We start from the raw sequence: 15,118 nt of genomic DNA, 5'->3' as shown, positions 1-15,118 counted from the left end.
AAAGAATGCCAGCTACCTCACTTCCACTATTACCATAGGGGTTGTTTTTCATTTCATTATGTCTATCAGATGAATAAAGATAACAGAATCATATATATCTAGGATATTTATGCTTTTAAGAGCCTCAGTATAATTTAATTATGCTATTACATGTAAACAATTCTATAAAGACTGAAGTGCATTTCTTATCTGTGTAGCTGAATAATTTCATACATACAGGTGGTTATTTCTATTTCTTTATCTTTTTTTTACTTGGCAGATACATAATGAGCATATTGATGCAAGATAAATTTAGTGAACAACTATAAAATGCCCAGGTTTGGGTCAACAAAGACAGTTCAAGTTCAGAATTCTGTCAGCGATAGCACCATGGTGGAGAAACCAACTGGAAGAAAGGTATAAAAAGATACTTAAGATTACATTTTAGCTAATTTATGGAAACGGAATCTTTGTGAGTTAAAAACAATTAGTTGAATAAATGAATTTTATTTGGTACCAAAAGGAATTGTTATAGTCACATGCTAAAAGAAACTGTACTCCTTTGATAGGATATTGTTTACTGTATTTTTTTTCTTTTTATAAAATTTTTCAGTCATATATAATAATTGGTGAAATTGCTTGAAAGTAAACTCACTGTTTCATTTAACATACTGAAGATGGTATTTCATAGCATTAATTTTAAGATTTGAAACAGTAGTAAAATGAGGTGAGATGGGAAATTGTATTATATAAACTATCACTTCCTGTTCTATCTCAGCAAACTTCATCCAGCATGAAATATTAGAAGAGGAGAAAACTAATTAAATAGTTCAAAGTTTATCTCAGGAAAGACCACTGGATTTTGTTGAAAGGAGGCATTTCCTGTTTATGGAGGGGAAGTCTTTAGTATCTATAATTTCTGGAATAGTCATTCAGGAACAATAGAATCATAGTTAAAATATGTGATGAGTTGAAATGTTCAAGATTCAACATCTTTTCCAGTGGAATTAATTATATAATACTAATACTTGCATAAGTGAATTTTAATTCAATTTCTTTTCATTAAGGTTTTAAAGACTCATAAATTGGTACAATAATTGTTGTTTTTGTTGTTTCAATATTAAATTAATAAAATTGCTGGTGCTTCCACAATGACTTTTGTAATTGAAATTCTTATTTTGTAAATTGGTGTTTCCTGTTGCTATGAATGCATTCTACTTAAAAGTATTCTTGCCATTTGAATTTCCCTGAACTTTTACATATCTTTGCCCCAGAATATTATCAAAGTTTCATGTGGATCCTACTGACAAAGTTACTCAACATACAATCTGCCAATGTGGAAAAGTTTTACTGTTTCCCACCTCTATCCCTACTTCAAGCAATTCTGTTAATAGGATACCTATAGCCAGCTATTTGGATACTTCATTAAATAGTGCTGATTTGGGCCAGATTCGGCCTATGTAAATCTCATAATCTTACCTTGTTTCATTACAGTAAGATTCATACCAGCTTATAGATCACATCCTGTTCAAATGAAATTGTAAAGAGTCCTTATGCTTACTAATCTGGCAAAGATTACAAAAAATGTCTAAAGCTCTGGGGCTCAACTGATTCATAAGTGGAGACAATCTTGAAATGGAAACATCAAACAATAATGAATCTTCCCAAAAGGATTGATTCTGACCAAACAATTCCTAGTTGCAGCATAGAATCATACAGGAAAGCATAAAGAATGACAAAACATTAAGATATTTGCAGGCTTTTTCCTCCTCTAGGGTGTGTATATATATATATATATATATATATATTTATGTTGGGATCAGAACGCAGGAGTTTTAGAAAAAGCTTGCTGGGTTTTTTTATCTGAGGAGGTCATGTATGGACTCAGGGTCTTCAGTCTTCCTTTTTGTGACAATAGTAACCAGCAGCAGCAGCAGCAAAGAGTAGCAGCAAAGGAGATGAAAGATCAGGAAGATCTGTTTGATGAACATCCTTGATCTTGGCTAGGACAGGGCTATACAACTATTTGGATTGAATGTGAGCTGGCAGTGGAGCCACAACACGTTGAACCATCATTGATCAGCTGTTCATCTGACTAGAGATTCTGAGTGCTAGGCAGAAGATCTCAAAGAACTGGTTAGAGAGCTGGTGGATGGTTATATCATCAGAATGTGAGTTGAGGCCTTTTGTTTGGGAGGGAGGGACAACATGATAGGATTAGCGTGTTGAGGGTAGGAACAGGCTGTGATATATGCCTATGATGATGGGCAAGGGAGATATAGTGGGAAATGGTTCAAGGTGCTCTCAGAGAAGGCATGCTCAACCTGTTGTACAGATTCTACATTCTAGCCCTTTGTGCTCAGGCCCAGAGTGCCTGTAATGGAATATGTAGATGACCTTGGGGGTTCAGAGAAAGAGATGCTGCCTAGGAATCAATCAGTTAAGAGAAGGGGGAAACCCCAAGAATTTAATAGTCAGGAAAAAATTTTTAGGAAGGACCCATCCTAATTGATCAAATGATTAAAAGTGGCAGGGGGAGTTTGTACCCTCAGATTAACAAGATTATACTAATATAGTCTTACAGTAAAGTAGATTTAACTCACTTAGTTATGTTTCCTGTCTGGTTTACCCGGTGATCTGACAATGTCCTGGGCTTTGACTGCTGCTGTTGAATATCAGATCTAACTGGAATAAGTCCTCCTCTTCCATGATCTGATAGAGAATTAGAGGAGTCCTCACTTAGAAACAGGCTGACTTGGGTTTTGAGAGTGGCCCAACCCCAGAGCAAGGACAGGAGGAAGCTGATGCCATGTGAGAGATTCTGGTGGCTTTTAGGCACTGCTCCATAGCTAACTGGGTATGAGTCTGCACTAGTGAGATTGGATCTCATTAGTACAGGCATCAGATGGGACTGCTGTTACTGTACCAGTCTTCCTGCTGTGTTGCAGGCTCCACATCCAAGCTGCCTAAAACCATGGCTGGGTTGGCATTGGAGGTCCCCAAATTCATGTAAATTGAGCAACATTGATTTCTCTGAGCACAGGTTCAGAATCAGCTCAGACATTCTGGGCAACTATGTACCTGGCCTACGTTATGAGTCTAATTCATAGGAAAGATGCCAGTGTTGTACAAGAGTTAAGGCACCAGGCTAGAAACTTAAGAGACTGTGAATTCTAGTCCTGTCTTAGACACAAAACTAGCAGGGTGACCTTGAGCCAGTCTCTTTTTTAGTCATAGGAACAAGGCAAAGGCAAACCACTTTAAAAAAAAACCCTTGCCAAGAAAACTGTAGGGACGTCTCCAGGCAATCACAAGGCATCAAGACTTACTCAAAGGCAGGAAAGAGAGGAGAGGAGAGGAAAAGTGAAAGTCACTTTGTGGTGGTTAAGTGGGAAACCATAAGTTCTAGTCCTTAGGCACAAAACCAGCTAAGGGATCTTGGGCAGTTATTTATTTATTTATTTATAATGAGACTTGTATGCCGCCCTATCTCCCGAAGGACTCAGGGCGGCTAACAACAATAAAATACAAATAAATACAAATATTAAAAAAGAATTAAATTGTGTCAAAGTCCCACTAAAACTAATAAAAACATTTAAAATCATAATTAAAAACCCCATTATCATCAGTCCAGGTCGGCCTGTTGGAAAAGATATGTCTTAAGGTCACGGCGAAAGGACCGAAGGTCTGGGGCCATCCGGAGCTCCCGGGGGAGTTGATTCCACCAAGCAGGTGCCCCAACAGAGAAGGCCCTCCCCCTGGGGGTCGCCAGCCGACATTGTCTGGCCGACGGCACCCTGAGGAGGCCCTCTCTGTGTGAGCGCACAGGGCGATGGGAAAACGTTCCTGGCAGCAGACGGTCCTGCAAATATCCCGGACCTAAGCCATGTTATACTCCCTCAACCTGAGAAATGAAGCAATAGCAAACCATTTCTGGAAAACCTTACCAAGGAAACTATAGGGACTTGTCCAGGCAGTCACCAGAAGTCAACACTGATCTGAAGACACAATTAAAAAAAAAACTTCATAGCAGTGATTCTATATTAGACCAGGGGTGTCAAATTCACAACGTCATGTGACGTGTTGGGACGTATTGCGACTTTTTTTCCATTGCTGGCAATGGGGTGGGCGTGGTTTTGGCATGACGCATCCAGCCTGTGGGACGGCAGTTCGACACCCCTGTACTAGACCTAGTTATCTTGGTGCATTGGTGATGATCTGGAGTTGGGGGCTATTACCTTCACTTCCTTGTCATGGTCAGGTGTGAAGGACTACAATAACACAGCAGGGGTGGGTGATATGATGGATTACAGTAACACAGCAGGAGGAAGGGAGCACATTCCAAGGAGAGAGCGGAGCAGGGGGAGAGGCAAGACAAGAGAGCTGGATCACAGGAAGAGGAAGTGATTTAAGATAGCCAGTCCCTAGAATCTTCCAGAGTATATCTATTAGGTTAGGATAGGTTTAATCTGGCAAAAAAATCTGTCTATATGACTGTATATTTGACTGTATTCTTATAGATCTGCTTAATGAAAATTGTGCTACAAGAATACGTACCGTATTTTCCGGCGTATAAGACGACTTTTTAACCCATGAAAATCATCTCAAAAGTTGGGGGGGGTCATCTTATACGCCCAGTCGTCTTATACGCCGGAAAATAGTACATAAATCAATCGAGCGCCCCCGTTCTTGCAAAGCAACTTCAAGCCTCCTTAGTCCAGTCCCCCCTCCAACGTGACTCTCCCTTCCCACCCCAAGAGCCTCTCAGCCCCTTCCCCTTCCCCTTGCAAACGCCAGACCCCGGGAGCTCTTGCGTCTATTCCAAAGGGTGGGTGGAAGGAAAAGCCCCTTTCGGCTCCGGCGTGGCTGCAAGTCAGCGAGCCCGGGAAGGCACGCCCTCCCCTCTCACTGTGGAGAAAGCAGGGCAGGCTGGCGTCTAGCGGGAGCCGCCAGGGCAGTCCTGCGCACACGCGCGCTCCCCGGCTCCTAAGGAGTCCTCGGGGAGCCATGGCAGGAGCCTCACGCTCTTCCCTCTTGAGGCAGCATCGGCGGAGCCGTCCGGCATCAGGCGGGAGCCGGCAGGGTAGTCCTGTGCACGCGCGCACTCCCCGGCTGCTAAGGAGCGCTCCTTAGCAGCCGGGGAGTGCGCACGTGTGCAGGACTGCCCTGCCGGCTCCCGCCCGACGCTCTTCCCTCTTGAGGCAGCATCCCCGAGGACTCCTTAGGAGCCGGGGAGCGATGCTGCCTCAAGAGGGAAGAGCGTCGGGCGGGAGCCGGCAGGGCAGTCCTGCACACACGCGCACTCCCCGGCTGCTAAGGAGCGCTCCTTAGCAGCCAGAGAGCGCGCGCATGCGCAGGACTGCCCTGCTGGCTCCCGCCAGACACCAGCCTGCCCTGCTTCCTCCACAGTGAGAGGGGAGGGCGTGCCTTCCCAGGCTCGCTGATTTTCCGGCGTATAAGACGAAAAATCTTGAAAATCATCTCAAAAGTTGGGGGGGGTCGTCTTGTACACCGGAAAATACGGTAGCTAAAATATTCATATGATTTAGTGGTGGGAATGCTTTAGGATTGGGTTATTTGTCTCATCTTGGCTTTTAATATCTACTGTACAGATTTTTCTCATTGATTAGATAACTGAACAGCAGTCAGTTTTCAGTTTCTGAAAAATGATAATTCTCTGGGGGCATATCTCTTCCCCAATTGAAGATGCACATATATTATCTTACATTTATCAATGTGATACATAATTAGGCTCTTTTTTATTCCTTTGGATAATCATTCTTCCTAGCAATCGCTCGAATAACTAGTATAGCTGTTTTTCCGGAGTAAAATGAACTTTCTTTGAATAGAGTGATCAAGGAACAATACCTGACAACAGTTTAGCATGAATACAGAGCTAATATATTTTATCTTCTGAATTAATGTGTTAAAATGTTATTGTGCATTGTTGCATACTAATATTCCTGTGTTTGCCTATTTTCAAAAGACTAATATATTGTTGTAATAAAACATACATTTATAGCTAGTCTACTGAGTGTAAATAAGAAAAATTTACTTGAGGCTTTTAAGACTGACTGTGCCAAAATTGCAAAAACTTTCTATTTGTAGGTATAGTGTGTTTTATTGGTTCTGCATTGTGCAACTGAGAGATTAAGAGGGAATTGTCTTTTTAAGTCACTTTTTGTCTGAAAAAGACAGGCTTTTTCCCCTCTTGGAAGGCTTGGCTTCAATTTCTGACTACAGTAGTGTTCATCTCTTAGCTATCCTGAAGAATAAAGTAATCTAATAGCAGTTTCCTATAAATGTATACTGAAAGAAAGTTTTAAAGAGTCCGTTTGTGCTTATTCTGTAACATATATGGAGTTTCAGTCAGAATCAGTGAGCATATTTTTAATTGATAAGATTGCAACAAAGACCTATTTCTGAATACAGATAGTGTTTGGTAAACAATGGTAATTGGGACCAGAATTTCCATCACTAAGCAATGCGATCGTAAAGCACAACATAACATGACCACATTGCTTAGCGACAGCAATCCTGGCACTCCCCACTGCCATTGTTAAGAAAGGATTGTGAGTTATTAAGCAAGTCCCAGGCTGTCTGCAAGCAGAGCAACAAGCAGTTAAGGTGCAGTGTGAGCATGATGGAACTGGAGGTGGCTGTTACAAGGTGGTGGAGGTTGTTTAAGTGCCCTGTGAGGTGTAGCACAATTACAACAGGGATAGAGGTACCTGTTGTCAAGTGTGGAGGATGGGTGAGTGGCCTGCAAGGTGCAGCACAAGTATGACAGAACCAAGTGTCTGGTGCTGGGTAGGGGAGGATGTGGTGAGTGGCTCACACAGTGTAATAGAGTCGGGGCAGCTGTTGCCATGCAGAATAGAACAACAGGTAGTTGTTAAATGAGGACTGCCTGTTAATAATGTGAATTAGGTATGCAAAGTGCATTTCTCTTAGAAAAAGGTATACAGATAGTAGTATTTTATGCTTTCAAGGAACCCTTCCATTTTCATTGTCAATTATAGAAATAGATTAAATCCAGATTAAAGCAAAAATAAATAAATGCACCTTTAGACATTGTTTGTACAAAATTATTTATAAGACATACATGCAGCCTTACATAGTTAAGCGAAAGATAGAACTGAAACATGAAAATTTTATCTAATTATAGTTAGGTGTGACCAGTTAATCAGCCAAATCTTCCATTAGATCTAACAAATCAGATTTATAAATGAGTTACTTAAATGTACTGTATGTTACTAGTTTATATTCTAGATTTATGAATATCTTCTGTGATAATATGCAAACTCAGTAGAGCAGGGGTGTCAAACTGCTGGCCTGCGGGCCGGACACGTCACGACAAAACTGCGCCCACCCCATTGCTGGCAATGGGGAAAAAGTTTCGATACGTCGCGCAACGTCATATGACGTCGCATGTTTGACATGTCTGCAGTAGAGGAATTCCTTTCATTGTTGCCCCATCTCAGCAGTGATATGTTGTCAGGATCATCTGCAGTACAGTATGTAGGTAAAGCATAATAGATGGTTGTTTCTAATCTGTACAAAATCTTACATCTGTGTGAGTTTAGCGATTTTCAACTTTAGACCTTCCAGATGCGTTCTACTACTATAAGTCTCAACCAACATATAGTTGTGTGTCATGGTGTGTTATTTATATGCCTATTAATGATCATCCCTTTTAAACCGTTTTAAATAGTATAAGTGAATGAGGTTTTCTTGCCATTATTTCCTATAATAATGACTTTTGGACTTTGAGGGATTTATTGAAAGAAATATATTACCGGTAATCTGTATACTATAAGAATATTTAAAACAACAGCAATCTTACTCCAAATAATTTAACTATAACAAAACCATGAAGAATAATTTATAGCAATTTACCGGTAGTTATGCAGTATTTAACATAATTTGTAAAAAAGGGGGGATGTAAATTGTCTTGTTTTATCCTTGACAGAAATTTTTAAATTTAAAAAAAAATTAATAATCCCAATGATGATTAAAGAGATGGATGCACTTAAGAACATGATAATGAGATTAAAGAGGAGAAGGAAGAGGAAAGCCTATCCTGGATGATGCGGCTTAAATTGTACCTTGAATTGCACTCTGAAGCATATTGGCCACCAATGCCTCTTGTGGAATGGAGGTGTTACATATGTTGAATAAGTGGCACCATTTACTATCTATGCTGTTGCATTCTATACCAGATGAAGCTTCAGAATGCTTTTAAACGGCAGCCCCATGTAGAGTGCAGTGCTTCAGACTGGAGATCACAAGGACATGAGTAACAATGAGCAGGGCTTCTGGGTCCAGGACCTGGCACAACTGCTACACAACAGAAAGGTGTGCAAAGGTCTCCTAGCTATGGCTGCCACCTGCTCTTAGGAGCAGGAGCCATAAGTGTAGGAAGACCCCAAGATTGCACTCCACACATGTTTGAACCAGTGTCACCTCATCCAAGGCAAGGGTGAAAAAACCCCAGCACCAGAAGGTTCAAACACAAAAAACCAATCAGTCTTGCTTGTGCTGAGTTGAGTTATTGTGCCCCAGACTCTTCAGTTTATCCTTCAAGCTTTAAACTTTAGGATTGCTTCCCTCAGCAGAATTTATTCCATTCATAGAATAAATATTTGGAACTATTCATGAGGAATAGATATAAAATTATTTAAATTTAAGGAAGTAAAATTATAAATTAAATGAAATAATTTAATAGGTAATATTAATAATTTTTAGATAGTAAAACATGGAATGAAATAATATCTTCTCCCTAAGTTTTATTACAAAATATTAGGGAATGCAATATATACAACGGTAATATTGCTTAGAATTAAGTCACATACATGTTGGTTTAAATAGATGCTTGTTTCTTCATAAAGGCTTTTTAAAAAAAATATAGTTTAAGTATTTATCTTATTTAGACAGTTATACTTCATACCAATTGATTGGTAAATGATTTACACTACCATATTGAAATGTTTCAGTACTACTATGCACATGTAGCTGTTTTTCCTGTTTTATTCTTACCTTGTGATAAATTTCTCAGACCATTAATTTATTTTGAGCTGATCTTATTAGGTTATTAAAGTTTGTTTATTTATTTATTTGTTTTTATAAACCGCCCTTCTCCTACTTTGTGAGGAAGTAGTGGTAGTTTGTGCATACTTCCCAGACAAAAAAACATGAGAATGAACGTTCAGAATTTCATCATAATTTACCTTATGAGCTCTGCATGTGCCTTTACAGGCAAAAAAAATGAATTTAATCAGAGTGTATTCCAGGAAAAAGCAGGAAGCCTACTTAATATAACCTTTATTTTAAAAATTCTGGGATTCAGTAATGAATATTCTTAAATATAAACTGAAAATAATGAGAAGAAATCGGCTTAACTTATTTAAAAACAGAACAGTATTACATTAACTGCACACTGAGGTCAAGATTGTTGAATTGGAAACAATTTTAATTATAATACCACAATGTATTGGGTTATTGGTAAGAACTTCTTACATGTTCTATACAATAATGAATTTAAGATTGATCTGTAGCTAGTTGAGGAGGTAGATAATGCTGCCTGTCATCCATGTAATTTTGAGCTGAGTGGTGAATCAGGTTCCATCCCATCCTATACAACTTCTGGATTCTTTGCTTTCTGGCATGGCACTGCTATTACCTAATTTCTTACCTTGCCCCACATATTTATATTTTTTTTAATGTTTACAGCTACAAAAGTAAACACTAAAGCAGCTAAAGAAAATATTTAAAAATGCAGAAAAAAATTTAAAACTAGTAAAGAAAAAAGATATATAAAGAAAGCCTTTCCCTTTATCAAGATAAGTACAAACAATTTCAGTAACTCATCACCTGCTGTAATATTACAACAAAAGATGTTTTCTTATATATTGTCTATAAACAAATGTTAAAGCCTCATCATTTAGTCCTAATCAGTAAAAATCCACTGTTATCAGAAATAACAACATACTGTATATTTTACCTTTCATCAAATAAACCAGTGTTGTATTCTTTTCCTTTTAACATAAAAACATCACTTTCTTTTAAATACAAAAAAACTCTTCCTATTTTTTATCGTCTCATAAACAAATGTTTAAAACCTTGTCATTTAGTCCTAATTAAAAAAAAATATTCAATGCTACCAGAAGCAATCACATATACATGTTAATCTTGATCAAATAAATCAATTTTATACAGGCAGTCCTTTAGTTTCAATACTACTTAGCAATGGTTCAAAGTTATGACCCCCCCCCAAATATTTATGACCCAATCCTGAAGTTACGTATGTTGCAGCACCACATTAGTCATTTGCCCTTACAACCAACTGCAGAGAAACTGCAACATGCCTCCTACCTATTTCCACCCCATCCTGCCTCGCTGGGTCTCCACAGGCACTGGGCCTGCTTTGCTAGCCCACCTGGTTCTACATGCTCCTTCCCAATCCATCTCCGATGGTTAACTTACCTTTTGAAGCTCTCCAGAGCTCAAGATATTGGGGTAGGAAAGGAGAACAGACTGGGCCACATGACAGTAAAGCGGGGGTGGGTGGGTGGTCTTTAGCTCAGACGCTGGTGAAGCTGTTTTTCTTTCGTCACTAGATGCTCGCCTTCCCTTCCCCCTACCATTAGTCTTACACTAGTGGAGTTCATGGTGGGGGAGGGAAGGTATCAGCCAACAGCAAACCTCTCCTTCCTACAGGCTTCTCACCTCTTTGCAAAAGCATTCAGCAAACAGCAGATCTCGCATTCCTACACATGCTTCTCCTCTTCGCAAAAGCTGTTTTTCTATCTTATTTTGTGTATCACTCTAGTACTTGTTCAAAAGAAATATACATTTAAACCTGTCAGGAAAGACAATCAGCCAAATGTTTCTTGAAATTTAATCATATTGTCATTTGATTCTAAAGTCTGAAGATTAAGTTTGATAGGGTTATGGTTTGTAAAATTAAAATATTTCTATTCATTTTATATAAAACTAAATCATAGGACTTTCAACTGTGGTTGGATGCACCTACATCATGGTTGTGATAAAACAATCACAGAAATCGGCAAAACTTTTGAATGCAACCAACAGGGTATCATTCTGCCAAAACTGAAATATTGATTCGGTTACATCATTTATAAATGAATGGGACATATTAAAATTTTTAAATATGTCCATAGAAGTAGGTCACTTGCATCAATAACAATTCTCTTAAAATTAAATAATTTAACTTCTGGCTAAAGCTGAAATTGATATTTATTTGAGTTAGCACCCTGTACGTTTTCTCAATCAAGAAGACTTAAATTTGCATCCTTTATATTCTAATATTCCCATTTTATGCAGCTCCTTCTGCTTCCATGAAACTACAGAATTTAGAAATATTCTTCTGGACAATGCCATTTGAAGGGCGAATTTGGCACTTTCTCGAAGCAGATTCTCTGAACTGCAAGCAGTTTATGATGTCCTACATATAACATTGCACATAAAATATGTGTGCTTGTGCCTGGGCTCTTCCCAGGACTCTTTAAATCATTTCCAGCTCAGATGATTTACTTTAGAAAAACTTTGAAGCAGTCCTGGGATGTTATGTTCCAGATGGAAGTCAGCATAATCTGGTGGGAAATAAATTATTTCAGAATCCTCTAACATTTCATTCTCAAATAAGCGAGTTTTGCAGATCCTGATAGTAGGCTTCAGTGTAAATAGAGGATAACATCTGCATTTATTAAGTATCAGTAGGATATATTTGAATTGGTGAATTGGTGAGATGGTTGCATTCAATTCTCTCCACTATCTTGTTAATAATCATATTGTTGATGTTTTTTAATTGGGATTCTTTTTAACATTTGGATTTTATTATTATTTTTATTATAAGGCACCCAGAATTACTTTGTCATGAGATGGCCAGCTATATTAATGTGATTGATTGATTGATTGATTGATTGATTGATTGATTGATAAATATTCTTAATGTTAGAACGTACAAGTTAACAGTATATTTATATAAAATGGCTGGAAAAAAGTAAGATCTGTTTTTAAGGTTCTAAGTGAAGAAAGATTAGATTAAGAAGTGTGATTTTCTCTGTTTCATATCAACCTTTCAAAAGAGTTTGCTCTCGTGCATTAATATTGTCTGTTTTATAACAATAGCTCTTTCTGTCTGTTATAGCATATCTTCTTTGATTTATTTCTAATATTCTCTGTATTCATCCTGGTGAATTTTTGAATATATTAACTGTTTTAGTATAGGGAGGCTGCCAAATGAATGCTAGGCCCTCCCACCATCCATGCATCAATGAAAAATGTTTCATTTCATAGAACAATTGCCAAAGTCAGAGTAATTCTGGAGATGCTGGATGCGCACATAAAAATCAGAAAATGCCTGAGAATTTAGTAGGTGATATTGCAGCTTAAGGTGTAGTAATTCCAGTTCTATTAAGTATAACAATCTGTCCTGGCTTTCCTATAAGAGGCCACCAAAATTAATAATGGAGATTTCTATATTATCAGTTTTAAGTGGCATCCCACTTATTGAATTTGAAGTTTTGCTTACAATTATTATTTACTGTGCAAGGTGTAAAGTTTCTAAGCCAATTATAGGGGTGATAGGTAAAGAAAAACCAAATGCATTTTGACTTTTGCTGAAATAGGTTATTCTGTAGATAATTATTTTATTAATTCATTTAAATTGTACTCTGCCACAATTAAACAGTTATCAAAAGTTTTCATGCAAAAAGCTTGTCCACTTAACTTTTTGCTACTCTAAAACAGAATGCTGGAGAGAAGGATAAAATGTAATCCATTTTTCCCTTTGGGTGCATATATACACAGAATATGTATGTGTATTGTATGTTTTGTAAAAAAAAAGCACCCCTTGATTATATGCTCAATCAGTTATTCAGATGCCCTCTGTAGTGTATTATGTGTAGTGTATTAGAACACACAAACTGACATACCTGAAAGATTCAGTTGTAGTTTTACTGATTTTTTTCTTGAGATAGGGAGATTTGGAATAGCTTCTTTATTCCATAATTCTATTTATTCTAGCTCAGTTTTGCACAATAACAATTTTATTTTCATCTATAAAAAATAGAAGATATCTGGCTCTTTAGCATTTTGTTTCAACTATGTTTACAAAGGTTTCACAATAAAGTTTAATATACTTACTAGAGTGTTGTAAATTAAGGGAAAGTTTATAGGGAAAATTGTTGTTGATTAATTGAGTTGAAGCCTTTTCAATGAATGTGCTTATTTTGTTTATTATTGGTCTTATGCAAACATTGTACTCATAACATAGTATATTTTTGTTTATATTAGAGCAAGGACAAGATTGCCTCCTACAGCAAAACTGCAAAAGTGGATAGGAGTGATATGGGAAAGGACATGAAAGAAAAATCTTCCATGAAACGTAAACTTCAGTTTAATGTTAGTCCATCCAGAAATGAAGATCGAAATTCAGATACAGGTAGAGCCCTTTTTGTTTTATTTTCTCTTTTCATCATGCTTATGATAATTTTGTTAACATTGGTTTGTCACAAAATATGAAAATAGTGAAATAAGAGTGAAATATCCCTTTTGTTAGCTATTAGTCCAGCAAAGTGATTCTCTTAAATTATAAGGGAAACTATTAAAATATTTCATTTTGTACAATTCATAGCAAATCTACCTGCTATGCATCTGTTTTACAGTCAGTTTGATGCTTTCCAGCAGTATTTTGTGTGGGAATTCCTATTATGTGTTTAAATAAATTCATACCCATGCATATCAATGATGAACACAATTGCTAATTGTAAGTGATGTGTGGGCAGAAAAAAAGAATCAAATTGATAAAGAAGAGGATCAGATATTTGTTGTAAATTAATGTATTGAAATGTAAACATGAGGACACAAATCACCTACATTTAAGCATCTTCAAATCCCATTCATTTAAAATATATAATTCAATGCATCTTTAAATCTCTCAGTTAAAGAGGCTTAAAATATTCATTTGGACAGATGAGGTATTCAGAATTGGTGCGGATATGCACTCCATTGCTTAAATTACAAATTCCATTGTTTTAAAATATCTAATGACCATGCTGTTTATGATTTTGTATTTTATTTTCAGTGAACTGTAAGTTTAATTTTTAAGATGAGTTTGTGCTTGCCTGATCATTCAACAATGTTAGTGTCTAAGGAAAAGTAGCAATATTTAAGTTCAGAATATATGTATGCAAAAGCACTTTTAAAGCATGCTTGATTCTTTGTTTACTTAATTGACATGTAAAACGAGTCAAGCTTGTACATAGTACAGATGAACTGTTCCCAACCTTTTTGGCCCTGTGGACTGGCGGGGGCAGGAAAGAAGATGGTTTCGTGTGCGCTTCCACTGTTTGCGCAAATGGAGATTCATGTACTCGTGCTTCTACTTGCCACCTGCCCAGCCCCGTTCCCAAAAGGCTGCAGACTGAGTCCAGGCCATGGACTGGGGATTGGGGACCCCTGGTATAGATCAAAGGAAACACTCCTCTATGAGATTATAACTCATTACAAAATAATTTGGTTTACGTGGAGCTTCATTGAGATAGTTTCTTTCATTCTTGGTCCATTTCCTCTTCCCCCTCCCTGAATATTCTTATACTGCGTTATATTGCAACATTATATTGCATTCATATTGAAAGGTCTGTTTGATAATTGTTGCTTTTTGTATTGTTCTGGGTTAAATTTTGTTGGAAGATTGCTTCTACATTTCACATGTATAATACAGGGCTCTCACAGTATTTTCCTATTTCCCATGTTAGCATTACATGGACCTAATAAATATGTGAGGATTCATCCTGACTGAGATGATACTCAGCTTCCATTTCCTAATCCTGAAAGTAAGGATATTGAATTAACATGAAAGAAAGTTTAGTTCTTTGTGGGTTTGGTTTGTTTGGCATGGAGACAATAAAAGTAAAGATTATTTAAGCAGTTAAGAATTGATTTGATGATCTAGAGGTATAGATCATGTTGTTTAAGGATTTACATTTTCTTTGTGCAGGGGAATACTTCTAGGTTTTAAAAAATACTGCTAGTGATAGTGTCCAGGAATCTGTTTACCATTTGTGTTGTGCCCTTTCTGGGGGGATGGGTGTAGGTGGAATCATATTCTCTT

The 15,118-nt window shown here is 37.5% G+C and overlaps 1 protein-coding gene across 5 annotated transcripts in view; it reads left to right on the top strand.

The window, feature by feature from the left end:
- ANKRD12 (ankyrin repeat domain 12) overlaps nucleotides 1–15,118 on the top strand; it is a 73,920-nt gene that overhangs the window by 23,921 nt on the left and 34,881 nt on the right. For 4 of the 5 annotated variants that reach the window (XM_081324435.1, XM_081324434.1, XM_081324433.1 and 1 more), the window contains exons 2-3: nucleotides 260–396; nucleotides 13,300–13,447. The exons of the other annotated variant lie outside the window; for it this stretch is intronic. In XM_081324435.1, coding sequence (XP_081180561.1) covers nucleotides 310–396; nucleotides 13,300–13,447 — 235 coding nt within the window. In that variant the 5' untranslated portion in view covers nucleotides 260–309. The remainder of the gene's footprint in view (nucleotides 1–259; nucleotides 397–13,299; nucleotides 13,448–15,118) is intronic. 5 annotated transcript variants of the gene reach the window in all.

This window comes from Vipera berus, assembly GCF_964194415.1.
Source record: "Vipera berus genome assembly, chromosome: 3".
Taxonomy (NCBI): domain Eukaryota; kingdom Metazoa; phylum Chordata; class Lepidosauria; order Squamata; family Viperidae; genus Vipera; species Vipera berus.
Note: the sequence above shows the minus strand (reverse complement) of the source record. Positions and strands in the feature narration are given on the sequence as shown.